This window comes from Nyctereutes procyonoides, unplaced genomic scaffold (assembly GCF_905146905.1).
Source record: "Nyctereutes procyonoides isolate TBG_1078 unplaced genomic scaffold, NYPRO_anot_genome, whole genome shotgun sequence".
NCBI classification, from domain to species: Eukaryota; Metazoa; Chordata; class Mammalia; order Carnivora; family Canidae; genus Nyctereutes; species Nyctereutes procyonoides.
In genome coordinates this window covers 226867-251113 of record NW_026575051.1, presented here as the reverse complement: position 1 = coordinate 251113, position 24247 = coordinate 226867, and the positions used below count along the sequence as shown (strand labels likewise).

The 24247-nt window shown below is 40.3% G+C and overlaps 1 protein-coding gene across 1 annotated transcript in view; it reads left to right on the top strand.

Moving 5' to 3' along the window:
- Nucleotides 1-4191: 4191 nt before the first annotated feature.
- LOC129512935 (ectonucleotide pyrophosphatase/phosphodiesterase family member 3) overlaps nt 4192-24247 on the top strand; it is an 84748-nt gene continuing 64692 nt past the window's right edge. Inside the window, exons 1-5 of the mRNA XM_055330530.1 lie at nt 4192-4302; nt 8164-8239; nt 21069-21191; nt 21680-21805; nt 23981-24041. Of these exons, the coding sequence (XP_055186505.1) occupies nt 4225-4302; nt 8164-8239; nt 21069-21191; nt 21680-21805; nt 23981-24041 (464 nt within the window). The 5' untranslated portion in view covers nt 4192-4224. The remainder of the gene's footprint in view (nt 4303-8163; nt 8240-21068; nt 21192-21679; nt 21806-23980; nt 24042-24247) is intronic.

Below are 24247 nucleotides of genomic sequence, written 5' to 3'. Positions count from 1 at the left end.
GGGGAATTGCTATAGTGGAAAATATGACTAGACACTGGACTGTGCTAACATCTTTACCATACCTGCCATGTGTATGCCCCAGGTAGACTTCCCGAGGTTTACTCACCTCAGGACCTGAGGGACTAAGATATTTTTCCATTAATTTGGTAATTTAGAGATAATTTGAGGTCACCTTAAAAGTGAATAATTTGATGTCGAGTCAATTAACTTGCAAATGAAAGAGACAAGATTTTATCAGAGGCCTCTGGACTTTCTTATCTAGTGCTTTTGTGTTCTCAAGGTTGAAAGAGGGAGAAGGATGAGGGAGGAAGAAGAGGAAGGATGTTCTGACAGTGGGGGGAGGTAAGGAATTACGTAATAAAAATATGGAGCCAGAGTCAGTGGTATTCTGGTGAACAAAGCTGATATAGAATCAAGTGGCGCCATGGAGAGTACCAGGAAAGAGCATCTGAATGCAACTGGGGTATTAATACCAGGTTAGCATCGGGGAGTCAAGGTATACAAATTATTATAGCAGACAGAGGGGTGCCTAGGTGGCTTAGTTGGTTAAGCATCTGCCTTTGGTTCAGGTCATGCTCTCAGGGTCCTGGGATAGAGCCTGCCCAGTGGGGAGTCTGCTTCTCCCTCACCCTTTATTCCTCCCTCCCATCCCACTCCAGCCCACTCCTACTTATGCATGCACTCATGCCCTATTACTCCCTATATATCAAATAAATACAATCTTTAAAAAAATTGAGAAGGCAGAAACCAAGATAACAGATTCTGGAGTTCCAAATGAGAGGTTAAAATAGGGCAAAGTCTTAAGAAAAAGGAAAAATATGAGAAGATGCTCAAAATATGTATCAGAGCAAAGTCTTTTAGAGGGAGGGAGGGAGAGAGAGAAAGGAATTAACTCATTTGATTGTGGGGACTGGCAAGTCTGAAATCCATAGGGTGGAACAAGCTGACAGGTTGGAAACCTGGGCTAATGGTGTAGTCTTGCAGGAAAATTTCTTGTTCTTTTAGCCTTAAACTGATTGAATGAAACCCACCAACAGGGATCCCTGGGTGGCGCAGCGGTGTAGCGCCTGCCTTTGGCCCAGGGCGCGATCCTGGAGACCCGGGATCGAATCCCACATCAGGCATCCCGGTGCATGGAGCCTGCTTCTCCCTCTGCCTATGTCTCTGCCTCTCTCTCTCTCTCTCACTGTGTGCCTATCATAAATAAATAAAATAAAAATTAAAAAAAAAACAACCCACCAACATTATTGAGGGTAATTTCCTTTATTTAAAAGTCAAATGATTGTAGATGTTACCACATTTACAAAATACCATTGTGGCAACACCCTTGATTAGATTTTGATTAAATAACTAGATACTATAGTTTAGCAAATCAACACAAAACTACCAACACTGACTGGAAGATAAAAGTAGGAGAACTGTTCATGAAAGTCAAGGCAGATTAGATAGATTGTCATAAATGCAAATAGAAAAGTTGAAGCTAGATGTCAGATGACTAGATAAAAGCCATGATTCCTAGGAATCTAATTTTGATGACAGCTGTGATGTAGACTTGATTTTTTTTTCTTACTCTCTGTTTGTCACAACAGCAATGATAACAGTACTCCCTGAAGTGGGAATCTCAAGACCAGGTGGAATCTCACTTCTGAGATAGCAGTAATCAAGGTGACCTTGGGCAGATAGTCATGCTCTAGAGATCCTCTAGTCTTATCTGTAAAATTGGCAGTTTAAGCAAATCCAGAGAATGTTTGCAGAAAAAGAATTCAAAAGTGCATGCACTGCTCAAAGCAAAGTGTTTACACTGATCTTGGCTGCATATAAAATGGCTAGGAGGGATAATTTAGCCCAAAATCCAGTAGATTCTAATTCAATTGATGTGGAACCTGGGCCTCAGAATTTCAAAAATTAAAATTAAAAGACTACTCTGGTTGTTTCTAATTTTATCTAGTGCAGAGAACTGTTTGCCAAAGTTATTCAAATGTTTTTATTCACTTCTGATTTTTAAAGACCTGGTATTGAGGATCCCTGGGTGGCTCAGTGGTTTAATGCCTGCCTTCAGCCCAGGGCATGATCCTGGAGACCTGGGATCGAGTCCCACATCAGACTCCCTGCATGGAGCCTGCTTCTCCCTCTGCCTGTGTCTCTGCCTCTCTTTCTATGTCTGTATCTTATGAAAAAAAATATCTAAAGAAATAAAAAATAAAAAAATAAAGACCTGTTATCCACCGTGGTCCATAGAAAGAAGTCTTCAGACCTTGGTTTAGGTTATCCTTATGGCATCTTCTTCTAAAACTAATTCCTTCTATTCTAGCAATGCATACAGATGCTCCCACTGGGTAGGCCTGAAGTATACTAGAATGAGAAGGATAGCACAAATCCTTAAAAGGAAACAAGGCTCTTCCTCCTCCTCCTCCTCCTCCTCCTCCTCCTCCTCCTCCTCCTCGTCTTCTTCTTCTTCTTCTTCTTCTTCTTCTTCTTCTTCTTCTTCTTCTTCTTGATTAGAGAATAAATTTATTTCTCACAGTTTGGAAGGCTGGGAAGTCCAAGATCAGTTGCCAGCATGATCAGGTGTTGGTAAGAGCCCTCTTCCTGGTTTGCAGATGACCATCTTTTTTGCTGTCCTCACATGGTGCAAAGAGAGAGGTCTCTGGTCTCTTTCTTTTTTTATAAGTGTAAGAGGCCCATTGTGGAGGCTCTATCCTCATGACCTCATCTGAACCTAATTACCTCCAAATATCATAATGGAGATTATAGATTCCACATATGAATTTGGAGGAGACACAAACATTCATAGCATTCTGCCCTTCTTTAAAAATTCAGCATGGCTCTTATTCTGAAGAGCTTTCCTTAAGGGAGTGGGCTCTAATAATACAATCAGGGATTTAGCCATGACTTTCAGAAATAATCTTCACGTTTATAAGTCATTGCATATTAGGATAGATTTCCTATTTTTTTCACCGCTTTTAGGGTTGTAATAGTTTAGGTTAGTGTTTTCCAAAGAATATACTGCAACCTACAGGATTTTTATAATATTTATGTCAGAAAAGGGTTCTCAAGTTTTTATTGAACAAGGAAGTTATCTTAGGACTAATGTTTCATGGAATTACACTTTGAGAATTACTGCCTTGGGGTCATTTAAACTGGAAGAGTTTATGCCCACCATTTACTATAACTCTCTTTGGCTACATTTGCTATTAATTGAGCTTCTTTCGTCATAACCTGTACCCCCCTTTCTTAGGGAGAGGTGTGTATTAGGATGCTCTGGTCTATATAAATAAGGAAAGAGTAAGTTTATTTGGTTAGGGAAATTGCCTTGAATTTGGGGGAATTAGAAGACTCGGATTTCAGTTCCACTTCTGGCATCTGGAACATACATGACTTGGAACAAGAAAGTCATAGATCTTAATTTGAATAATCAGACCTTTACTCAACTACAAAATAGGAATAAAATGTTTGTAAGGGATATTGTTAACTTTGACATGAGATAAAATGTATGAAAACATACCAAACTTTTAACCTCTGTGAAATAAAAGATATAATTGTTATATAATTAAATACTTTATATAAATTCAACAGAGTTTGGGGATTCCTATATGGTTAAAGCACATTTTTAATATGTTGGTTTTCAGCTGTGCTATGAAGTTTATACAAATGAGAAACTCCCTGGAATTTCTGTAACAAGACCTTTTGTTCCAGATTATTTTTGAAGAAAACAAATGGTCAGATTGTATTAAAACTTGATTATAGTCTTATGATCTCTTTTTAGGTATATTTTGATCAGTATTTAATTTTTGTCTACAGTGTCCTGGAAAAGGACTTTTATCTCTTTTTAAAGATTTTTATTTATTCATGAGAGACACACACACACACACAAAGAGGGAGAGAGTAGTGAGAGAGAGGCAGAGACATAGGCAGAGGGAGAAGCAGGGTCCACGCAGGGAGCCTGCTGTGGGACTGGATCCCAGGACCCCAGGATCACACCCTGAGTCAAAGACAGACACCCAACTGCTGAGCCACCCAGGTGTCCCATGAACTTTTATCTCTTGACACTGTTTGTTATTACAACTTTCTTCCTCTCCTTTCATTGTCCAATCACTGAAGAGGTATAATCTCTCCAAACATTTGAAAGTTAGTCACAGCCGTGTAACTCATTCAGTTTTTCTTTGCTGGACTAGAGAAAGGAAGGAGTACTACTGTCTTCTAGTAAAACGGGTTTATACAATAATGGAGTCTATGCTGGTTTTACCAATGGAAGAAACTGTTAAGAGGAACACTGCTACGAAATATAAAATAATCTGTATTGTAAGTACAGTTTTTCATTTTAATCTTTGTAGCTTTATGACAAATGTTAAATGTATGACTCCCCATTTCTATTTGTGTTGCTATTTAAGTGTAAAGTTTTAAGTGCATGTATTCAGTTTTATCCCCTCTGACAACCCTGATGCCAAATTAATATTTTAATCATGTTTTGCCTAAAAAAATATAACAAACTAATATTTGATCAATCTAAGAAGTTGGGATCTGTGGTAAAACACTTTATAGCACTGACTTTAGCATGATTTTAATCACCCCCTTCCAAGACACCATTTTACTGCATGAATATTTTTAAGACCAGAGTGAGAAATTAAAATCACTGTATCTTATATTCTTATGTTGGACTATAGCTTTTTTTTTAATTTTTATTTATTTATGATAGTCACAGAGAGAGAGAGAGAGAGGCCGAGACACAGGCAGAGGGAGAAGCAGGCTCCATGCACCGGGAGCCCGACGTGGGATTCGATCCCAGGTCTCCAGGATCGCGCCCTGGGCCAAAGGCAGGCGCCAAACCGCTGCGCCACCCAGGGATCCCTGGACTATAGCTTTTATCTTAGATTACTTCATTCCTTTTTATTTTATTTTATTTTATTATTTTTTTATTTATTTATGATAGTCATACAGAGAGAGAGAGAGAGGCAAGGACATAGGCAGAGGGAGAAGCAGGCTCCATGCACTGGGAGCCCGACGTGGGATTCGATCCCGGGTCTCCAGGATCGCGCCCTGGGCCAAAGGCAGGCGCCAAACCGCTGCGCCACCCAGGGATCCCTATTTTATTTTATTTTATTTTATTTTATCTTATTTTATTTTATTTTATTTTACATTACTTCACTTCTAAAGATGGTTTCACCATTCAACCACTCTGTTTTCCTGCTTGTTTTTACTGTCCTGAATCACCTTGAAAGTCAGTCCTTCTCTTCTGTCCTGCTGCATCTATAACAGTAATACTATTGTATATTATTATTATTATTATTATTATTATTTATTTTTTTTTCTTGAATTCTCTCCCCTTGCTTCCATGATGATATTGGCATCCTAGTTTTTATAACTTCTGTTTATCTGCATTCTTGGCTGATTTATCTTTCTTCTCATTGCACATTGCACATGGTGTTTCAACTGAACCCTGTCTAAAGATCTTTTCTTTAGGCAATCTCATCTTTTTATGATCTTAAAAGTCACATTGTCAACCAAGAATTTCAAGTAAGCCAGTAGGTCTGACTTCATGGTGAGTTTCTGCCACACAATTGTTTTTTTTTTTTTTAAGATTTTATTTATTCATGAGACGTGCTTGCTTGGGCAGCACATATATTCATGAGAGACGCACAGAGAGAGAGGCAGAGGCATAGGCAGAGGGAGATGCCGACTCCCAGGACCCCAGGATCACGATCTGAGCCAATTACAGTCAGTCACTGAGCCACCTAGGTGCTCCCTCTGCCACACAATTTCAAATGCCTTCTTCCTAGCTCCTCATCGAGTATCTCAAGGCAAAACCAATTATGTAATTTCTCATACCTATCCTGCCGTAATTTTCTCCCAAATTCCCTACTTTAAAGTCACCATCATTTTGTCACTCAAGCATTGTTTCTAGAAGTAAATGAAATAATGTAAGCATTGAGCCCAGGAACTAGGGCAAAGTAAATTGTCATGATATTCTATTTATTAAATATCCTTCCGGGAACTTTGGAGTGCTCTTTTAATTTCTATGCTATTTATTATATTTATCCCATCTTATGAATTCAAGACATTATAACTCCTTGAAAGAAAATTTTGTACAACATTTATTTTTCTTCCTTGTATCCTTCTAATGGTTTACTGGTATGTATAAGAGAAGCTGAGGGCAGTCCGGGTGGCTCAGCGGTTTAGCGCGGACTTCAGCCCAGGATCAAGTCCCGCGGGCTCCCAGCAGGGGGAGAGAGAGAGAGAGAGAGAGAGAGAGAGGCAGAGACACAGGCAGAGGGAGAAGCAGGCTCTACGCAGGGAGCCCGACATGGGACTCGATGCTGGGTCTCCAGGATCATGCCCTGGGCCAAAGGCAGCGCTAAACCACTGAGCCACTCGGGCTGCCCTTAACAAAAGTTTCATTTAAAAAACTTGAAATGTATCTGCTGTGTCTTTAGCACTCTTCATTCACCCATCTAAAGCCAAATATTGGATTTTCAGAGGTTTTTGGAGTTAAGTCCTCCCCTCTCCACTTTTTAAGATACATATGCACCTCAATATCAAGAAGCTGATTCAGAATTACATATTTAGAGGAAATAATTATGTGAGATTAAAAATGAACCTTCTCGAGGAACTTACAGAATAATGCAGGGATCAAGCCAAAAATATATGGAACAAGTAGAGTCATGAAGAAACAGACAGCGAGATTTAACAGGAGAATGTCCTAGAATATCCTGATCACACCTAGATGCTGTTTATTTTCCTATCAAATTTGAATGGCAAAAGGACCAAAGATAAAAATGTAAAATCAAAAATACCAATTTGCAAATCTATGATGCATGAGGTTTGTTGTAGTACTATTCCCTAGTGTTTCACTGCTTTGTATTCCTAGTCTTGGTCACCCATGGCTTTTGAGCATCATAACGAGGGACTAAGTGCTAGTAATGCTGCTTAATAACTGTTTACATTCACTTTTCCCTCTCCATTCTCTCCACTGAATGCATGCCTGTTGGAAGATCACTCAAACGTGGGCTAACTTTCAGACTTCATAAAAGAATTGTTATTATACTATTCTAATGTATTTTCCCAATTGTTGAATCCACTTCTATAGTAAAAGTTATAGGTTTATTTTCCAGTTGATTTTCAGAATGAAAACAAACACAATCAATGCTTATGTAGATCTTTATTATCTAAGCAGATTTTGATGCTTTTTTATGAAAGATTTTTTTAAAAACAAAGGTTATAAGTGTTGTAAAATACATTTTTAAGGATTTGTGTGTCTGTTGCATTCGTATTTTATGGTTATACATTATTCAAGCTCTATCATCCAGCATACTTACATTGGACTCACTGGGTAGGGAAAAAGTGGGAAGAATTCTCTTTAAGTATATTTTAGTTTGGGACGCCTGGGTGGCTGAGCTCAGGTCGTGATCCTGGAGACCCGGGATTGAGTCCCACATTGGGCTCCCTGCAGGCAGCCTGCTTCTCCCTCTAGCTGTGTCTCTGCCTCTCTCTGTGTCTCTCATGAATAAATAAATAAAATCTTTAAAAATTTTTATCTTAGTTTAATTCCAGACATCGCATAAAGTCCACTATACTGTAGAGCCTTGTCAGCAGTAGTGATAATGAATGACCCACACAATCTTTGGTCACAGAGCTTCCACGTCATTTGTCTGAGCTGTAGATCAAAGTGGATCATTTGCCAGTGAATTATTTGGACACTATATTTTTACATGTGCTAAGCATTTTCATTTCCGTCCATAAGACAGAGCTAGGAGGGAGGGGGAACCTCTGTTCCCTAAGAGTGAGGTAGTTAAAGATTTCATAGTTCAGGAATGCTTTTAGGTAAATGATCTTGAAACAAGTATCTAGTTAAGAATGGGAAACGGGCAAAGGTAAATGACTCCCATTGTTTCATTCATACTTTAAATAAAATTGGGGTTAAACTAACCAGGACCCATGTATTTGAATTTGAAGATCTATAATAAATATTACTTTAAAATTCTTCCCAAAGCTTTCTTATTTTCAGGCATTTTTTTAAAGTACATTTCTCTATCATTGTTGGATCTGGTGTTATGCATAATTAGCAAGCTGTGTGCCTTTAATTTTCACTGAGAGGGAGGGAGGGAGGGATCTTTGTTCCTTTTTATGTTTTTAAAAAATTGTAAAGGTCACTTTTTTTTGTACTAGGTTCTTCTTGCTTTGTTGGTGATTGTGTCACTTGGATTGGGCCTGGGGCTTGGACTCAGGAGACGAGAAGAGCAAGGTATACCCCTTAGTGTTTTCTCAACACAGTTTCTTATTTCTCCTTTCTTCTTACCTTTACCCCTTGAAACCTGTCTCTCCTCCTGAGCCCCCTGTCTCCTGCATGGAGGGCTCTCCTCCTAGGCTTCTCGTCCTACCACACCACACTAATTAGGAGCCCGTGTGTGGTAAGCATTATCCAGTCATTTTGGACTTTAGTCTTTTGCCCTCACCCCCTGTTCCTTTGAGATTCATATCATTCCTGTTTGTTCCCTGTATTTGTCCTTACCTTTGTAGAGGACTTTGATAACTGGATCAAAGGCTTCTTCTGTCTTGGCACCTACTCTACTCATTCCTTTCTGCTGATAAACTTGGTGAACTTGGTCTTGAAAGTCTTGGTTGCTTACTTCCCAGGACGTCCTGCGATGATGTTAGTACTGCTCCCTCCCTGAAATTTCACTATTTCTTGGCCAGGCAGTGTTCCATTCTTGAAGTGTAGTGCAGAGTAAATACTTCATGTTTATTTTTTTATTTTTCCTCATAAGAAGCAAAAAGAAATGGGAGATTGATTTTTATCAGAATATCAAACCCCCAAACTGCCATATCCATTCAGTATGTACAGTTAACAACCATTTACAAGTGACTATATGAAAAGCATTTTCTATATCTTGTGATGCATTGTTTTGGTACTTTTACAAAGGGGAAGTATGAAGTCGAATGTTAGATAATTTATTTGCCTTTTTAATCTCGCTGGTGAATTTCTGATTTGACTCTCTTGGGGAAGGTTTTGTTGCTTCTTTGCTAAGGGGGACTCTTGGTGAGATTAACAGACAAATTTACAGTTAGGTTTTCCCCTAAGAATTAACAAACCCCGGGGCAGTCTGGGTGGCTCAGCGGTTTAGCACCACCTTCAGCCCAGGGCGTGATCCTGGAGACCCTGGGATCAAGTCCCACCTCAGGTTCCCTGCATGGAACCTGCTTCTCCCTCTGCCTGTGTCTCTGCTTCTCTCTGTCTCTCTCATGAATAAATAAATAAAATCTTAAAAAAAGAATTAACAAACACCTAATTAACACCTAAGTGGCTGGGCAGTTGAGGGTCTGCCTCCAGCTCAGGGTGTGATCCCAGGGTCGGGGATTGAGTCCCGTATCGGGCTCCCTGCATGGAACCTGCTTCTCCTTCTGCCTGTGTCTCTGCCTCTCTCTCTGTGTGTCTCTCATGAATGAATAAAGTTTTTTAAAAAAAGAATTAACAAACTTTCAGTACATCCATTGTAACATGGAAACTGGAAAGGTGGACTTTACTTGGAAAATTACTGTCTTTTTTGGGGTTGCTTGGCTGTTGTGTTTCTGAACTACTGTACCAGTCCTAGATCTAACAAATGTAGGTGGGCCACTTTGGTCATTTTATCCTGGTGTTATTATGCACAGGTGTGCCTCACTTCTTGGTTCTTCTTTTTTTTTTTTAAAGATTTTATTTAATCGAGAGAGAGAGAGAGAGAGAGAGAGAGAGAGAGAGAGAGAGAGAGAAGCAGAGACACAGGCAGAGGGAGAAGCAGGCTCCATGCAGGGAGCCTGATGTGGGACTCAATCCCGGTTCTCCAGGATCACGCCCTGGGCTGAAGGTGGCGCTAAACCGCTGAGCCACCTGGGCTGCCCTTCTTGGTTCTTTTATGGCCAATTCACATAAATTAATTGCAAGAGACATACACTAATCTTTTAACACAATCTCCAATTATTTTGGCTCTTTCCTTTCCTTACATTAGTACACCTACTGGCTCATTTACCAGTGTCATTGTTCCTTTTTCTTGTCCTTTCATCTCAGTCTATAAGTCCTTGTGTGACATCACCCCCTCCACCTCCCATCCTGGGCTTTGGTACTTAACTCCAGCTCCTCCTTTACCAGAGTTGTTAAAGTGTTCATCCCCTCATTCTTCCACAACTGATTCCTAATCCCTAACCCTGGCCATTTTTACCATTTTCCACTCCAATTAGCCCACTTTTCATAGACAAAGTACTGTTTTTTTCTAGTGTGAGTTCTTAAACAGGTTTTTCTGGTTTGAGTTTGTATGTGTTCTATCCCTTAATGTGCATGTTGTTTTTACTCATTCTTCAACAATTTGGCACTAACTATATGCTATGTACTATTCTAATTGCTGGGAATATAGTGGTGAAGAAAATAGACTCATCCTTCAGAGAATTTACAGTCTAGCATGGAAGATAGACAATAAAAATATAAATAAGCCAAATATATATAATATGATCAGGAAAATGCTAACGGGTAAGTAAAACTGAAAAGGAGATTATAAGATATACAGTGGGATGGGGGATGTATGTGAAATAATCTTTGTAAAGGGCTAAAAGTGAGGGAGAAATAGGGATATTTGGGGGAAGAGCATTCCAGGAAAGAGAAAGCAAGTGCAAAGGCCTAAGGCAAGAGCTTGCCTGGCAAGTTCATTTAAAGAATAACGAGGTTGGTGAACTAGAAGAGAAGAGGGAGGGAAGTCATAAAATGAGTCAACCAAAAGACCTAAAAGAAGCCAAGTCAATCAGGTTGTTCAGTCAAATCTGGCTGTAGGCTTTCATTCTGAGAGTGATGGGAAGTGATTGGAGGTTTTGAGTAGAGAAATGACACGCCCTGGTTTGCTTTTCAACACACTCATTCAGACTGTTGTGTTATGAATAAATGGCAGGGTGCAATGAGATGCAGAGACACCAATTAGGAAATTATTACAATAATCCACACAAGCTCTATGTCTTGAATTAGGGTGGTAACATTGTCGCTGATGAAAAGTATTTGGATCCTGGTTATCTTTTGATGTGGTATATAGATTTTACTGACAGAGTGGATATGGAGAAAGAGAGAAGTCAAGAATGACTTCAAAATCTTTGGTATGAACATCTGAAATACAGAATTTCTGCAAGTGAGATGGGGAACACTAGAAGAAGCTGGTTTGGGGAGAATGATCAGAAGCTCATTTCGGACATGTTAAATTTGAAATATCTATGAAATGCCCAACTGGAAAAGCCAGAAGATAGCTGATTATATGAGGCTGGCTTTCCAAGGGAAGTACAAATGGACATGCAATATGGTGGTTATCAGTATCATACATATGTGGATTTACAGCAATGTGACTGGAACACACTAGACTTAAAAAATTGGTATGATGAGGGGGAAGAACCATGGATGAAGTCTAGGAAGAATTGGTCAGGGATGTGGGAGGAAAGCCAGGTGGTTGTTGTCCTGCCTGGAAGCCAGGTGCAGAAAATGTTTCAAAGTAGGAGAGTGGACATACAAATGTAAAAGCCATCTGTGGGATCCCTGGGTGGTGCAGCGGTTTAGTGCCTGCCTTTGGCCCAGGGCGCGATCCTGGAGACCCGGGATCGAATCCCATGTCGGGCTCCCGGTGCATGGAGCCTGCTTCTCCCTCTGCCTATGTCTCTGCCTCTCTCTCTCTGTGTGACTATCATAAAAAAAAAAAAACTTAAAAAAATAAAAGCCATCTGTATAAATGGTATATAAACTTTTTTTGGTTACTTTTTAACCAAATGTTTCTTAAGATCCATATAAATTGTTAAACGTACATATATTCTTATGCATCTATCTACTTACTACTTAGCATGTATCGCAATATGCTATCTGACCTGTGCCCTCCCTCAGTGCTGGATACTCAGGTTGACTTTTGTTCCTTTACACTACATAAATCCTGCAGGTTCCCTTATGGACCTAGGGGAGATTGCTTCATCATCAACCCAGGAATAGAATTCCTGGGTCTTAGGGTCTGTATTTTAGCTTGGGTGAGTAACCCCAGATTGATTTCTAGAATAGCTGCCACAGCCTACTCTGTCTTTGCATCCCCAGCAACCCTTGGCATTATCTGGCTCTCTCATTTTTGGCAGTGTAAATGTAGGTATAGAGTGATATCTTTTATATTTAACTGTTGTTTCTCTGCCCTGCTGCTCCAAATTGTGTTGGTTACTCTCTCTCAATTTGTTTGACATATGGTTGGTGTTCCCAGGACCCTTCATTGAATTGGATCTCATATTTATTTGATCTCTTTGTTTTACTTTTTCATTTTGCTAAAAAACATACTTTAGTAGCTTCTTAAAATAGGATACATACAAGCTATAACTTGAGTTCTCATCGTTGTCATAAGAACCTAACACTTGAATTTTGGCTAGATACTGAATTCCAAGATGAACGTAATTTTCTTCTATAAATATGAAGACATTACTTTTTTATCTTCTAGCTTTCAGTGCTGTGTTTAAGAAAGTTGATACCATTCTGACTTGTGATGTTTTATAGATTGCTCATGATCTTTCTCTGGGAACTTTCTTTTTTTTTAAGATTTTATTTATTTTTTTCATGAAAGACACAGAGAGGCAGAGACACAGGCAGAGGGAGAAGCAGGCTCCATGCAGGGAGCCCAATGTGGGACTCTATCCCGGAAATCTGGGATCAGGCCCCAAGCCAAAGGCAGATGCCGAACTGCTGAGCCACTCAGGCGGCCCTACTATCTTCCTTTTTTTTTTTTTTTTTTTTTTTGCACTTCGAAGCAAGCTTTAGTAAAACCAGACTGTTGACATTTTATGAACTTAATGGCAAAAAGTACATGCACTAAAAATAATTTACATTCGCTGATTATATATGTCAGATCCTTATATATATATTTAATAATAAATTTATTTTTTATTGGTGTTCAATTTGCCAACATACAGAAAAACACCCAGTGCTCATCCCGTCAAGTGCCCCCCTCAGTGCCCGTCACCCATTCACCCGCACCCCCCACCCGCCTCCCCTTCCATCACCCCTAGTTCGTTTCCCAGAGTTAGGAGTCTTTATGTTCTGTCTCCCTTTCTGATATTTCCCACACATTTCTTCTCCCTTCCCATATATTCCCTTTCACTATTATTTATATTCCCCAAATGAATGAGAACATACACTGTTTGTCCTTCTCCGATTGACTTAATTCCCTCAGCATAATACCCTCCAGTTCCATCCACGTTGAAGCAAATGGTGGGTATTTGTCGTTTCTAATGGCTGAGGAATATTCCATTGTATACATAGACCACATCTTTATCCATTCATCTTTCGATGGACACCGAGGCTCCTTCCACAGTTTGGCTATTGTAGACATGGCTGCTAGAAACATCGGGGTGCAGGTGTCCCGGCGTTTCATTGCATCTGAATCTTTGGCGTAAATCCCCAACAGTGCAATGGCTGGGTCGTAGGGCAGGTCTATTTTTAACTCTTTGAGGAACCTCCACACAGTTTTCCAGAGTGGCTGCACCAGTTCACATTCCCACCAACAGTGTAAGAGGGTTCCCTTTTCTCCGCATCCTCTCCAACATTTGTTGTTTCCTGCCTTGTTAATTTCCCCCATTCTCCTGGTGTGAGGTGGTATCTCATTGTGGTTTTGATTTGTATTTCCCTGATGGCAAGTGATGCAGAGCATTTTCTCACGTGCACGTTGGCCATGTCTATGTCTTCCTCTGTGAGATTTCTCTTCATGTCTTTTGCCCATTTCATTTTTTTTAAATAAATTAATTTTTATTGGTGTTCAATTTACCAACATACAGAATAACACCCAGTGCTCATCCCGTCAAGTGTCCCCCTCCGTGCCCATCACCCATTCACCCCCACCCCCCGCCCTCCTCCCCTTCCACCACCCCTAGTTCATTTCCCAGAGTTAGAAGTCTTTATGTTCTGTGTCCCTTTCTGATATCTCCCACACATTTCTTCTCCCTTCCCTTATATTCCCCTTCACTATTATTCATATTCCCCAAATGAATGAGAACATACACTGTTTGTCCTTCTCTGATTGACTTACTTCACTCAGCATAATACCCTCCAGTTCCATCCACGTTGAAGCAAATGGTGGGTATTTGTTGTTTCTAATGGCTGAGTAATATTCCATTGTATACATACACCACATCTTCTTTATCCATTCATCTTTCGATGGACACCGAGGCTCCTTCCACAGTTTGGCTATTGTGGACATGGCTGCTAGAAACATCGGGGTGCAGGTGCCCCGGCGTTTCATTGCATCTGAATCTTCGGGGTAAATCCCTAACAGTGCAATTGCTGGGTCGTAGGGCAGGTCTATTTTTAATTCTTTGAGGAACCTCCACACAGTTTTCCAGAGTGGCTGCACCAGTTCAGATTCCCACCAACAGTGTAAGAGGGTTCCCTTTTCTCCACATCCTCTCCAACATTTGTTGTTTCCTGCCTTATTAATTTTCCCCATTCTCACTGGTGTGAGGTGGGATCTCATTGTGGTTTTGATTTGTATTTCCCTGATGGCAAGTGATGCGGAGCATTTTCTCATGTGCATGTTGGCCATGTCTATGTCTTCCTCTGTGAGATTTCTCTTCATGTCTTTTGCCCATTTCATGATTGGATTGTTTGTTTCTTTGGTGTTGAGTTTAATAAGTTCTTTATAGATTTTGGAAACTAGCCCTTTATCTGATATGTTATTTGCAAATATCTTCTCCCATTCTGTAGGTTGTCTTTGAGTTTTGTTGACTGTATCCTTTGCTGTGCAAAAGCTTCTTATCTTGATGAAGTCCCAATAGTTCATTTTTGCTTTTGTTTCTTTTGTTTTCATGGATGTATCTTGCAAGAAGTTACTGTGGCCAAGTTCAAAAAGGGTGTTGCCTGTGTTCTCCTCTAGGATTTTGATGGAGTCTTGTCTCACATTTAAATCTTTCATCCATTTTGAGTTTATCTTTGTGTATGGTGCAAGAGAGTGGTCTAGTTTCATTCTTCTGCATGTGGATGACCAATTTTCCCAGCACCATTTATTGAAGAGACTGTCTTTCTTCCAGTGGATCGTCTTTCCTCCTTTGTCGAATATTAGTTGACCATAAAGTTCAGGGTCCATTTCTGGATTCTCTATTCTGTTCCATTGGTCTATGTGTCTGTTTTTGTGCCAGTACCACACTGTCTTGATGACCACAGCTTTGTAGTACAAAGAAATCTGAAATCTGGCATTGTGATGCCCCCAGCTATGGTTTTCTTTTTTAAAATTCCCCTGGCTATTCGGGGTCTTTTCTGATTCCACACAAATCTTAAAATAATTTGTTCTAAGTCTCTGAAAAAAGTCCATGGTATTTTGATAGGGATTGCATTGAACGTGTAAATTGCCCTGGGTAGCATTGACATTTTCACAATATTAATTCTGCCAATCCATGAGCATGGAATATTTTTCCATCTATTTGTGTCTTCCTCAATTTCTTTCAGAAGTGTTCTATAGTTTTTAGGGTATAGATCCTTTACCTCTTTGGTTAGGTTTATTCCTAGGTATCTTATGCTTTTGGGTGCAATTGTAAATGGGATTGACTCCTTAATTTTTCTTTCTTCAGTCTCATTGTTAGTGTATAGGAAGGCCATTGATTTCTGGGCATTGATTTTGTATCCTGCCACGCTACCAAATTGCTGTATGAGTTCTAGCAATCTTGGGGTGGAGGCTTTTGGGTTTTCTATGTAGAGTATCATGTCATCGGCGAAGAGGGAGAGTTTGAATCTTCTTTGCCAATTTGAATGCCTTTAATGTCTTTTTGTTGTCTGATTGCTGAGGCTAGGACTTCCAATACTATGTTGAATAGCAGTGGTGAGAGTGGACATCCCTGTCTGGTTCCTGATCTTAGGGGAAAGGCTCCCAGTGCTTCCCCATTGAGAATGATATTTGCTGTGGGCTTTTCGTAGATGGCTTTTAAGATGTCGAGGAAAGTTCCCTCTATCCCTACACTCTGAAGAGTTTTGATCAGGAATGGATGCTGTATTTTGTCAAATGCTTTCTCTGCATCTAATGAGAGGATCATATGGTTCTTGGTTTTTCTCTTGCTGATATGATGAATCACATTGATTGTTTTACGAGTGTTGAACCAGCCTTGCGTCCCGGGGATAAATCCTACTTGGTCATGGTGAATAATTTTCTTAATGTGTTGTTGGATCCTATTGGCTAGTATATTGTTGAGAATTTTTGCATCCATGTTCATCAGGGATATTGGTCTGTAATTCTCCTTTTTGGTGGGGTCTTTGTCTGGTTTTGGAATTAAGGTGATGCTGGCCTCATAGAATGAGTTTGGAAGTACTCCATCTCTTTCTATCTTCCAAACAGCTTTAGTAGAATAGGTATGATTTCTTCTTTAAACGTTTGATAGAATTCCCCTGGGAAGCCATCTGGCCCTGGACTCTTGTGTCTTGGGAGGTTTTTGATGACTGCTTCAATTTCCTCCCTGGTTATTGGCCTGTTCAGGTTTTCTATTTCTTCCTGTTCCAGTTTTGGTAGTTTGTGGCTTTCCAGGAATGCGTCCATTTCTTCTAGATTGCCTAATTTATTGGCGTAGAGCTGTTCATAATATGTTTTTAAAATCGTTTGTATTTCCTTGGTGTTGGTAGTGATCTCTCCTTTCTCATTCATGATTTTATTAATTTGAGTGTTCTCTCTCTTCTTTTTAATAAGGTTGGCTAATGGTTTATCTATCTTATTAATTCTTTCAAACAACCAACTCCTGGTTCTATTGATCTGTTCCACAGTTCTTCTGGTCTCAATTTCGTTGAGTTCTGCTCGAATTTTAATTAACTCTCTTCTTCTTCTGGGCGTCGGGTCGATTTGCTGCTTCTTCTCTAGCTCCTTTATGTGTAAGGTTAGCTTTTGTATTTGAGTTCTTTCCAGTTTTTGAATGGATGCTTGTATTGCGATGTATTTCCCCCTCAGGACTGCTTTTGCTGCATCCCAAATATTTTGAACGGTTGTATCTTCATTCTCATTAGTTTCCATGAATCTTTTTAATTCTTCCTTAATTTCCTGGTTGACCCTTTCATCTTTTAGCAGGATGGTCCTTAACCTCCACGTGTTTGAGGTCCTTCCAAACTTCTTGTTGTGATTGAGTTCTAATTTCAAGGCATTATGGTCTGAGAACATGCAGGCGACAATCCCAATCTTTTGGTATCGGTTCAGACCCGATTTGTGACCCAGTATGTGGTCTATTCTGGAAAAAGTTCCATGTGCACTTGAGAAGAATGTGTATTCAGTTGAGTTTGGATGTAAAGTTCTGTAGATATCTGTGAAATCCATCTGGTCCAGTGTATCATTTAAAGCTCTCGTTTCTTTGGAGATGTTGTGCTTAGAAGACCTATCGAGGGTAGAAAGAGCTAGATTGAAGTCACCAAGTATAAGCGTATTATTATCTAAGTATTTCTCACTTTGGTTAATAATTGGTTCAAGTATTTGGCAGCTCCCACATTCGGGGCATATATATTAAGGATTGTTAAATCCTCTTGTTGGATAGATCCTTTAAGTAGGAGATAGTGTCCCTCTTCATCTCTCACTACAGTCTTCGGGGTAAATTTTAGTTTATCTGATATAAGGATGGCTACCCCTGCTTTCTTTTGAGAACCATTTGAATGGTAAATGGTTCTCCAACCTTTTATTTTCAGATTGTAGGTGTCCTTCTGTCTAAAATGAGTCTCTTGTAGACAGCAAATAGATGGGTCCTGCTTTTTTATCCAGTCTGAAACCCTGCGCCTTTTGATGGGGTCATTAAGCCCGTTCACGTTCAGAGTTACTATTGAGAGATATGAGTTTAGTGTCACCATGATATCTATTCAGTCCTTGTTTTTGTGGATTGTTCCACTGAACTTCTTCTTAAAGGGGAATTTTAAGAGTCCCCCTTTAAATTTCTTGCAGAGCTGGTTTGGAGGTCACATATTCTTTCAGTTCCTGCCTGTCTTGGAAGCTCTTTATCTCCCCTTCCATTTTGAATGAGAGCCTTACTGGGTAGAGTATTCATGGCTGCATGTTCTTTTCATTTAGGACCCTGAATATATCCTGCCAGCCCTTTCTGGCCTGCCAGGTCTGTGGAGAGGTCTGCTGTTACCCTAATATTCCTCCCCATAAAAGTCAGGTATTTCTTGTCTCCTGCTGCTTTAAGGATCTTCTCTTTATCTTTGGAATTTGCAAGCTTCACTATTAAATGTCGAGGTGTTGAACGGTTTTTATTGATTTTAGGGGGGATCTCTCTATTTCCTGGATCTGAATGCCTGTTTCCCTTCCCAGATTAAGAAAGTTTTCAGCTAGGATTTGTTCAAATACATATTCTGGCCCTCTGTCCCTTTTGGCGCCCTTGGGAACCCCAATTAAATGTAGGTTTTTCTTCCTCAGGCTGTCGTTTATTTCCCTTATTCTGTCTTCATGGTCTTTTGTCTGTCTCTTTTTTCCTCAGTTTCCCTCTTTGCCATCAACTTGTCTTCTATGTCACTCACTTGTTCTTCCACCTCGTTAACCCTCGTCATTAGGACTTCTAGTTTGGATTGCATCTCATTCAATTGATTTTTAATTTCTGCCTGATTGGATCTTAATTCTGCAGTCATGAAGTCTCTTGAGTCCTTTATGCTTTTTTCTAGAGACACCAGTAGGTGTATAATAGTGCTTCTGAATTGGCTTTCTGACATTGAATTGTAGTCCAGATTTTGTAACTCTGTGGGGAGAGGACTGTTTCTGATTCTTTCTTTTGAGGTGAGGTTTTCCTTCTAGTCATTTTGCTCAATGAAGAGCGCCCAAAAAGAAGTTGTACTGGGAAAAGGAGAAAAAGAGAGAGAAAGAAAGAAAGAAAAGAGAAAAAGGAAGAAAAAAAAGGAAAAAAAGAAGAAAAAGAGATGAAAAGGAAAGAAAGGGAAAAAGAGTGGGGGAAGCAAACAGAAATCAAAAAGAAAAAAAAAAAGAAAAGAAAAAACCACGGTGGCGTATCTTCTGATTCTGTATACTTTAAGACCCTTGACTTCCCCTGGAACTGGTCCGTGTAGCTGGTCTTCTGAGGGAGGGGCCTGCTGTGCTGATTTTCGGGTGTTAGCACTTGGGGGTGCTGCTCTGCCCCTACCTGTTGCAGGGCTCAGCGGGCGTTGTTTACCCCGTGAGGGCCCAGGAGGAACAACCCCAGTGGCTACGGCAGCTCTGGAAGCCTGGATTCAGCTCCCACAGTAACTACGGGGCTCTCCGTCTGCAGGGCCTGGAGGCTCCGGGGCGGGGCCGCTGATCTGCTCAGCTCCGGGCAGGAGCGTCCTCGCTGTCCTGGGCCCTCCCGGCCTCTGCCTGTCCCGGGGGAGGCCAGATCCTGGGCTGTGTCCCGGCGCCCTGTGCTCCGGGGCCTGCGCTGTTGGATTCGCGCTCCCGCCGCGCAGCCCCCTCCGCGGAGCCGCCACCCGAGCCCCTCCGAGCTGCTCCGGGTCCCGCCGTGCGCGCTGCAGCCCTTAGGGAGCTCGGAGCACTCTCCCTGGGCGCAGGTGTCTGTTAGTGTCCCCGGGAGCCCGAGGGCATCCCCGCCCTCCTGGGTCCTGCTCTAACTCCCTGTGGGCCCCTTTCCCCCGGGAAGGTTGGTGCAGCTCCTGCTTCTCCGGGATGGGGCTCTCCTGTCCTGGGGACACTCGCCCCGGCCTCAGCCCGGCTCCTCGCGGGGCCCCTCCCCCTTGGAGGCATTTTGTGTCTTTATTTCTTTTTCCCCGTCTTCCTCCCTTGATAGAAGCGCGAACTCTTCTCACTGTAGCATTCCAGCTGGTCTCTCTTTAAATTTCAGGCCGAATTCGTAGATTTTTAGGATGATTTGAAGATTATCTAGGTAATTTGGTGGGGACAGGCGACTTGGGGACCCTACTCTTCAGCCATCTTGCCCCTCCCCCCATCTTCCTTTTTAAAGGTCAACTCTGTAGTATCCTTAATTATGTCTGCAATGTCTTTTTGCCATGTAAAACAGTATAGCATATTCAGTTTCGGAGATTAGGGTGTAAAATCTTCTCTAAAACCATTTCAAACTATTTGATACATGCATCGTCCTTTCTGAAGATCACAGTATTAGCTATGTGTGTGTGTATATAACTCTGCTGTTCCTTGCATTGCTTCCTTTTCAATCAAGTCTTTTTCTTTCTTTCTTTCTTTTTTCTTATTTGTTTTGGTCTTCGTTTTTATGTTGGATATTATCTTGTTGCCCTCAAATCTGGTAACTCTCTGTTTACGTTCATGAGTACAGCTTGTTCATCTTTTCTCAACATAGCCATCCTGTATGTTTTCCTCTGTGATAAAAGCTAGTTTTCCTAAATTCCTCCAGATATGAGCCTTCTACCTGGAATGTGAGGTGGGGTAGATTGTTGCTGTCTATCTCCAGACTTTAAATCTGTTTCACTTTATTTAGCTTTTGCCTGTCCCTCTGATCTTCCCTTAATGGTGCCTGGTGTTTTTGCATCTGGGACCTCTCTGGAGTCCTGGGGAAAAAAATCACTTATTACTTACCACTTCACACTGATGAATCATACAGCACAATTCAAAAGTATCTATTTGACCTAGTCTGTGCTAGGTACCTCTTCTGTATGCTTCTACCATCTAGTTCTGAGATATCAGAGAACTTCTTTTATTTTTTTAAGACTTATTTACTTATTTTATTTATTTTTTATTTTAAAGATTTCATTTATTTATTTATGAGAGAAAGAGAGAGAGAGAGGCAGAGACACAGGCAGAGGGAAAAGCAGGCTCCATGCAGGGAGCCTGACATGGGACTCGATCCCAGAACCCCAGGATCATGCCCTGGGCTGAAGGTGGCACTAAACCGCTGAGCCACCCTGGAGGCCCCTTCTTATTTTAGAAAGAGAGTGAGCATGGGAAGGAAGGGCAGAGGGAGAAGGAGAGAATCTCAAGCAGACTCCCTGTTGAGTGTGGAGCCTGACGCCATGCTCTACCAAATGACCCTGAAATCATGACCTGATCTGTAATCAAGAGTAAAATGGTCAACAGACTGGGCTACCCAGATGTCCCTCATGTAACTTCTAAGCACTGGTTTCCTTATTTCCTCCACTCCTGCAGGCAGTTGCAGGAAGAAATGCTTTGATGCTTCATTCAGAGGATTGGAGAACTGCCGGTGTGATATGGAATGCAAGCAGAGAGGCGACTGCTGTTGGGATTTTGAAGACACTTGTGTGGAATCCAGTATGGGTTCTGAGGATAAGTTCATTATAGCTTGCTGGTTGTGCTGACATTAACACATGTCCAAATGCTTACCATACACCTCATGTATTGCTTTGCTAGGGCTGCCAGGACATAAAAAGTGAGGGGCTTATGTAACAGAAATCCATATTCTTGGTTCTAGAGGCAAGAAATCCAAGATGCAAGTTTAATCAGGGCTAGTTCTTTCTAAGGGTTGTGAGGGAATTCCCTTCTTTGCCCTTCTCCTAGCTTCTTGTGGGTTACAAGTCATTGGAAATGGTTGGCTTTTGGCAGCATAACCCCAGATTCTGCTTTTGTCTTCACAGAGAGTTTTCCTATGTCATCACAATCTTTCCTGTGTGTCTGGGTGTTCATGTCCAAATTTCCCCTTTTTATAAGAATATCAGTTACCCTGTATAGGGACCACTCTAATGCTATTGGATACTTAACAATAAGTTAAATGCTGGGAACTGAATTGTGTGATTTTACAGCTCGAATATGGACATGCAATAGATTTCGTTGTGGGGAGACCAGACTAGAGTCCAGCCTCTGCTCTTGTTCGGATGATTGTCTGCAGAGGAAAGACTGCTGTACTGACTACAAGAGTGTCTGCCAAGGTAAGCAGAGGAAGTTGACCCATTTACCTCTGTGTGTTCAGTGACCCCAGAGCTGGCATAAATTAAAACAAATGAGAATTTCTTGACCTACTCTATCAGAGTAGGTCTTCTTCTGTGTAGAAGAAATGGCAATGTGTTTACTATGGGAAGAAATGTAGCTCATGCACCATACAGAGAGGGAACTAATAGCATAGATACTATGAAAAGAAGAGAAAGATTAAAGTTCCATATTGGTTGTTGAGGCATTCTCCAGACCAATGACTATGCTAGAAATATCTGTGGTTTGAGATACTGGATGGCAGATCCTAAAGTTAAAATATGACTAAAGTGGTTATCCGGTCCTTCTATCAGTCCGTTAAACCAAAGTTACTGTTGAAATGACTGGTGTCCTGAGTGTTTAAATTACTGATTAAGGACCTTCAGAGAGTTAATGCAAAACCAAGATTAGGATGTGGTTATTCAACTCCTGGTTCCAACTCTAAGTGAGTTACTGTAGATTTTTTTTTTAGAAAGTGCCAATATTCTGAACATCTAATGAAATTTGTGAAAAATGCATATAAACACAAAACAACACAATTGCTTCAAGCTATCAACCCCCTTTTCATAATGCGATATCCAGGAAAGGTTTACTAATTTAAAATTTTAATAATTCTAGAAAAAAAAATTAAGTTGAACTTGATTTTTTTAATAGTAGGAAAATGTTATGGTAGAAACATTAACTATAAACTCTTTGTAGAAAATAGATTTCACACCAATGGATGAATCCATTTTTATTACAAAATATAATTGAAAATCAACTAAAAAGAGCTATCAAAAAGGAAAAATAAATGCCTGAAATGTTAACTTATTTTTCAAAAAATTATTGTTGGACATTTAATATTTCATCATTAAAAATTCTGCTACCTTCAGGAAGGCAAGCATAATTTCTTGTAAGTTCACTGACCACACTGCCTCTGACCATTCTATTTTCCTATCTTCTACCTCAAAGTTATAACTTTCAATTTTCTATGTCAAGACTGATCCTTATAAGGCTCATATGGTAAATTTTCCCACTGAATCCATTGCACATTGCTGGAATTTAATAGAAACAACAGGAATTGTTATAAGCAGTTTTGACACTTACCACCACCACTTACTGGGTGCTTTGATGGAATTAATTTTACCATTTCAGTTTATTTTTCAAAATAAATGTAAATGTTTTCTCTAAGGATTTAACACTTTGTTTAAAGATGTTACATGATTTTTTGCCAAAATTAAAACTTCAGATAGTAGTTTGAAGGTTTTTTGAATAATTTTTTTAAAGCTTTTATTTATTTATTCATGAGAGAGAGACACACACACACAGAGGCAGAGACACAGGCAGAGGGAGAAGCAGGCTCCATGCAGGGAGCCTGATGTGGGACTCAATCCCTGGTCTCCAAGATCACACCCTGGGCCAAAGGCAGGCGCTAAACCACTGAACCACCTAGGGATTCCCAACATTTGAATACTTTTTGTACAAGAAACCAGATAGTCACTTTTACATTTTAAAAATCTAACATACATGAAGGAGAGAATTGTATGATGATTTCCCTATATGTCCAGCACCTATCTTCAGCAATTATCAACTCTTGGCCAGTCTAGGTTATTCAACTCCTGGTTCCAACTCTCCTCTTGGCAAAATATAATTTTCGAAAACACAAAAATATGACTCTCATATAAATGTAACATGAACATATTAAAGAGTAATTAGGTCATTCCTGAGATAACCATCTGGAATGTCCAGCAGGCTCAAAGAGAGTGAAAGAGACTATGTATACAACTGAGAGAATGTTGGAATGAAATCATAAATATTGTAACTACTGGTGGAACAGAAAGGATTTGCATTTCTATGTGACAATTTCTTTGCTGTTACACAAGAATCAGTGATGTTGCTATTACTTTTCTACCAATTAACTGCTACTGTTACTATGTTATAAAATGAATAGTAAGGCATAAGCTAGATAAAGGTATATACTCCCAGGTAATTACATAATCCATATGTGGGCTGGGAATGAATATATTGCTCTTAATATGTTCTGGAAGAATTTAGTCATTGGAAAAATATGAACAAAGTAGTTTGGAAAAATCATGGTTCATTGAACATATTTCTTTTCTGTGGTGCAATTGTATAAGGATTATGATCTTGTTTTTCAGGAGAAACGCCATGGGTGAAAGAAGAGTGTGGCACAGCCCAGCAGTCTGAGTGTCCAGAAGGGTGAGAAAACAGGGAGTTTTAATCCTCCATTAACAAATAGCTGAGAAGCAGGGTGGAATTCTCTCCACTTTATATATATATATATATATATTTTTTTCTTATTTTAATTTTTTTATTGGAGTTCAATTTGCCAACATAAAGCATAACACCCAGTGCTCATCCCAACAAGTGCCCCGCTCAGTGCCTGTCACCCAGTCACCCCCCAC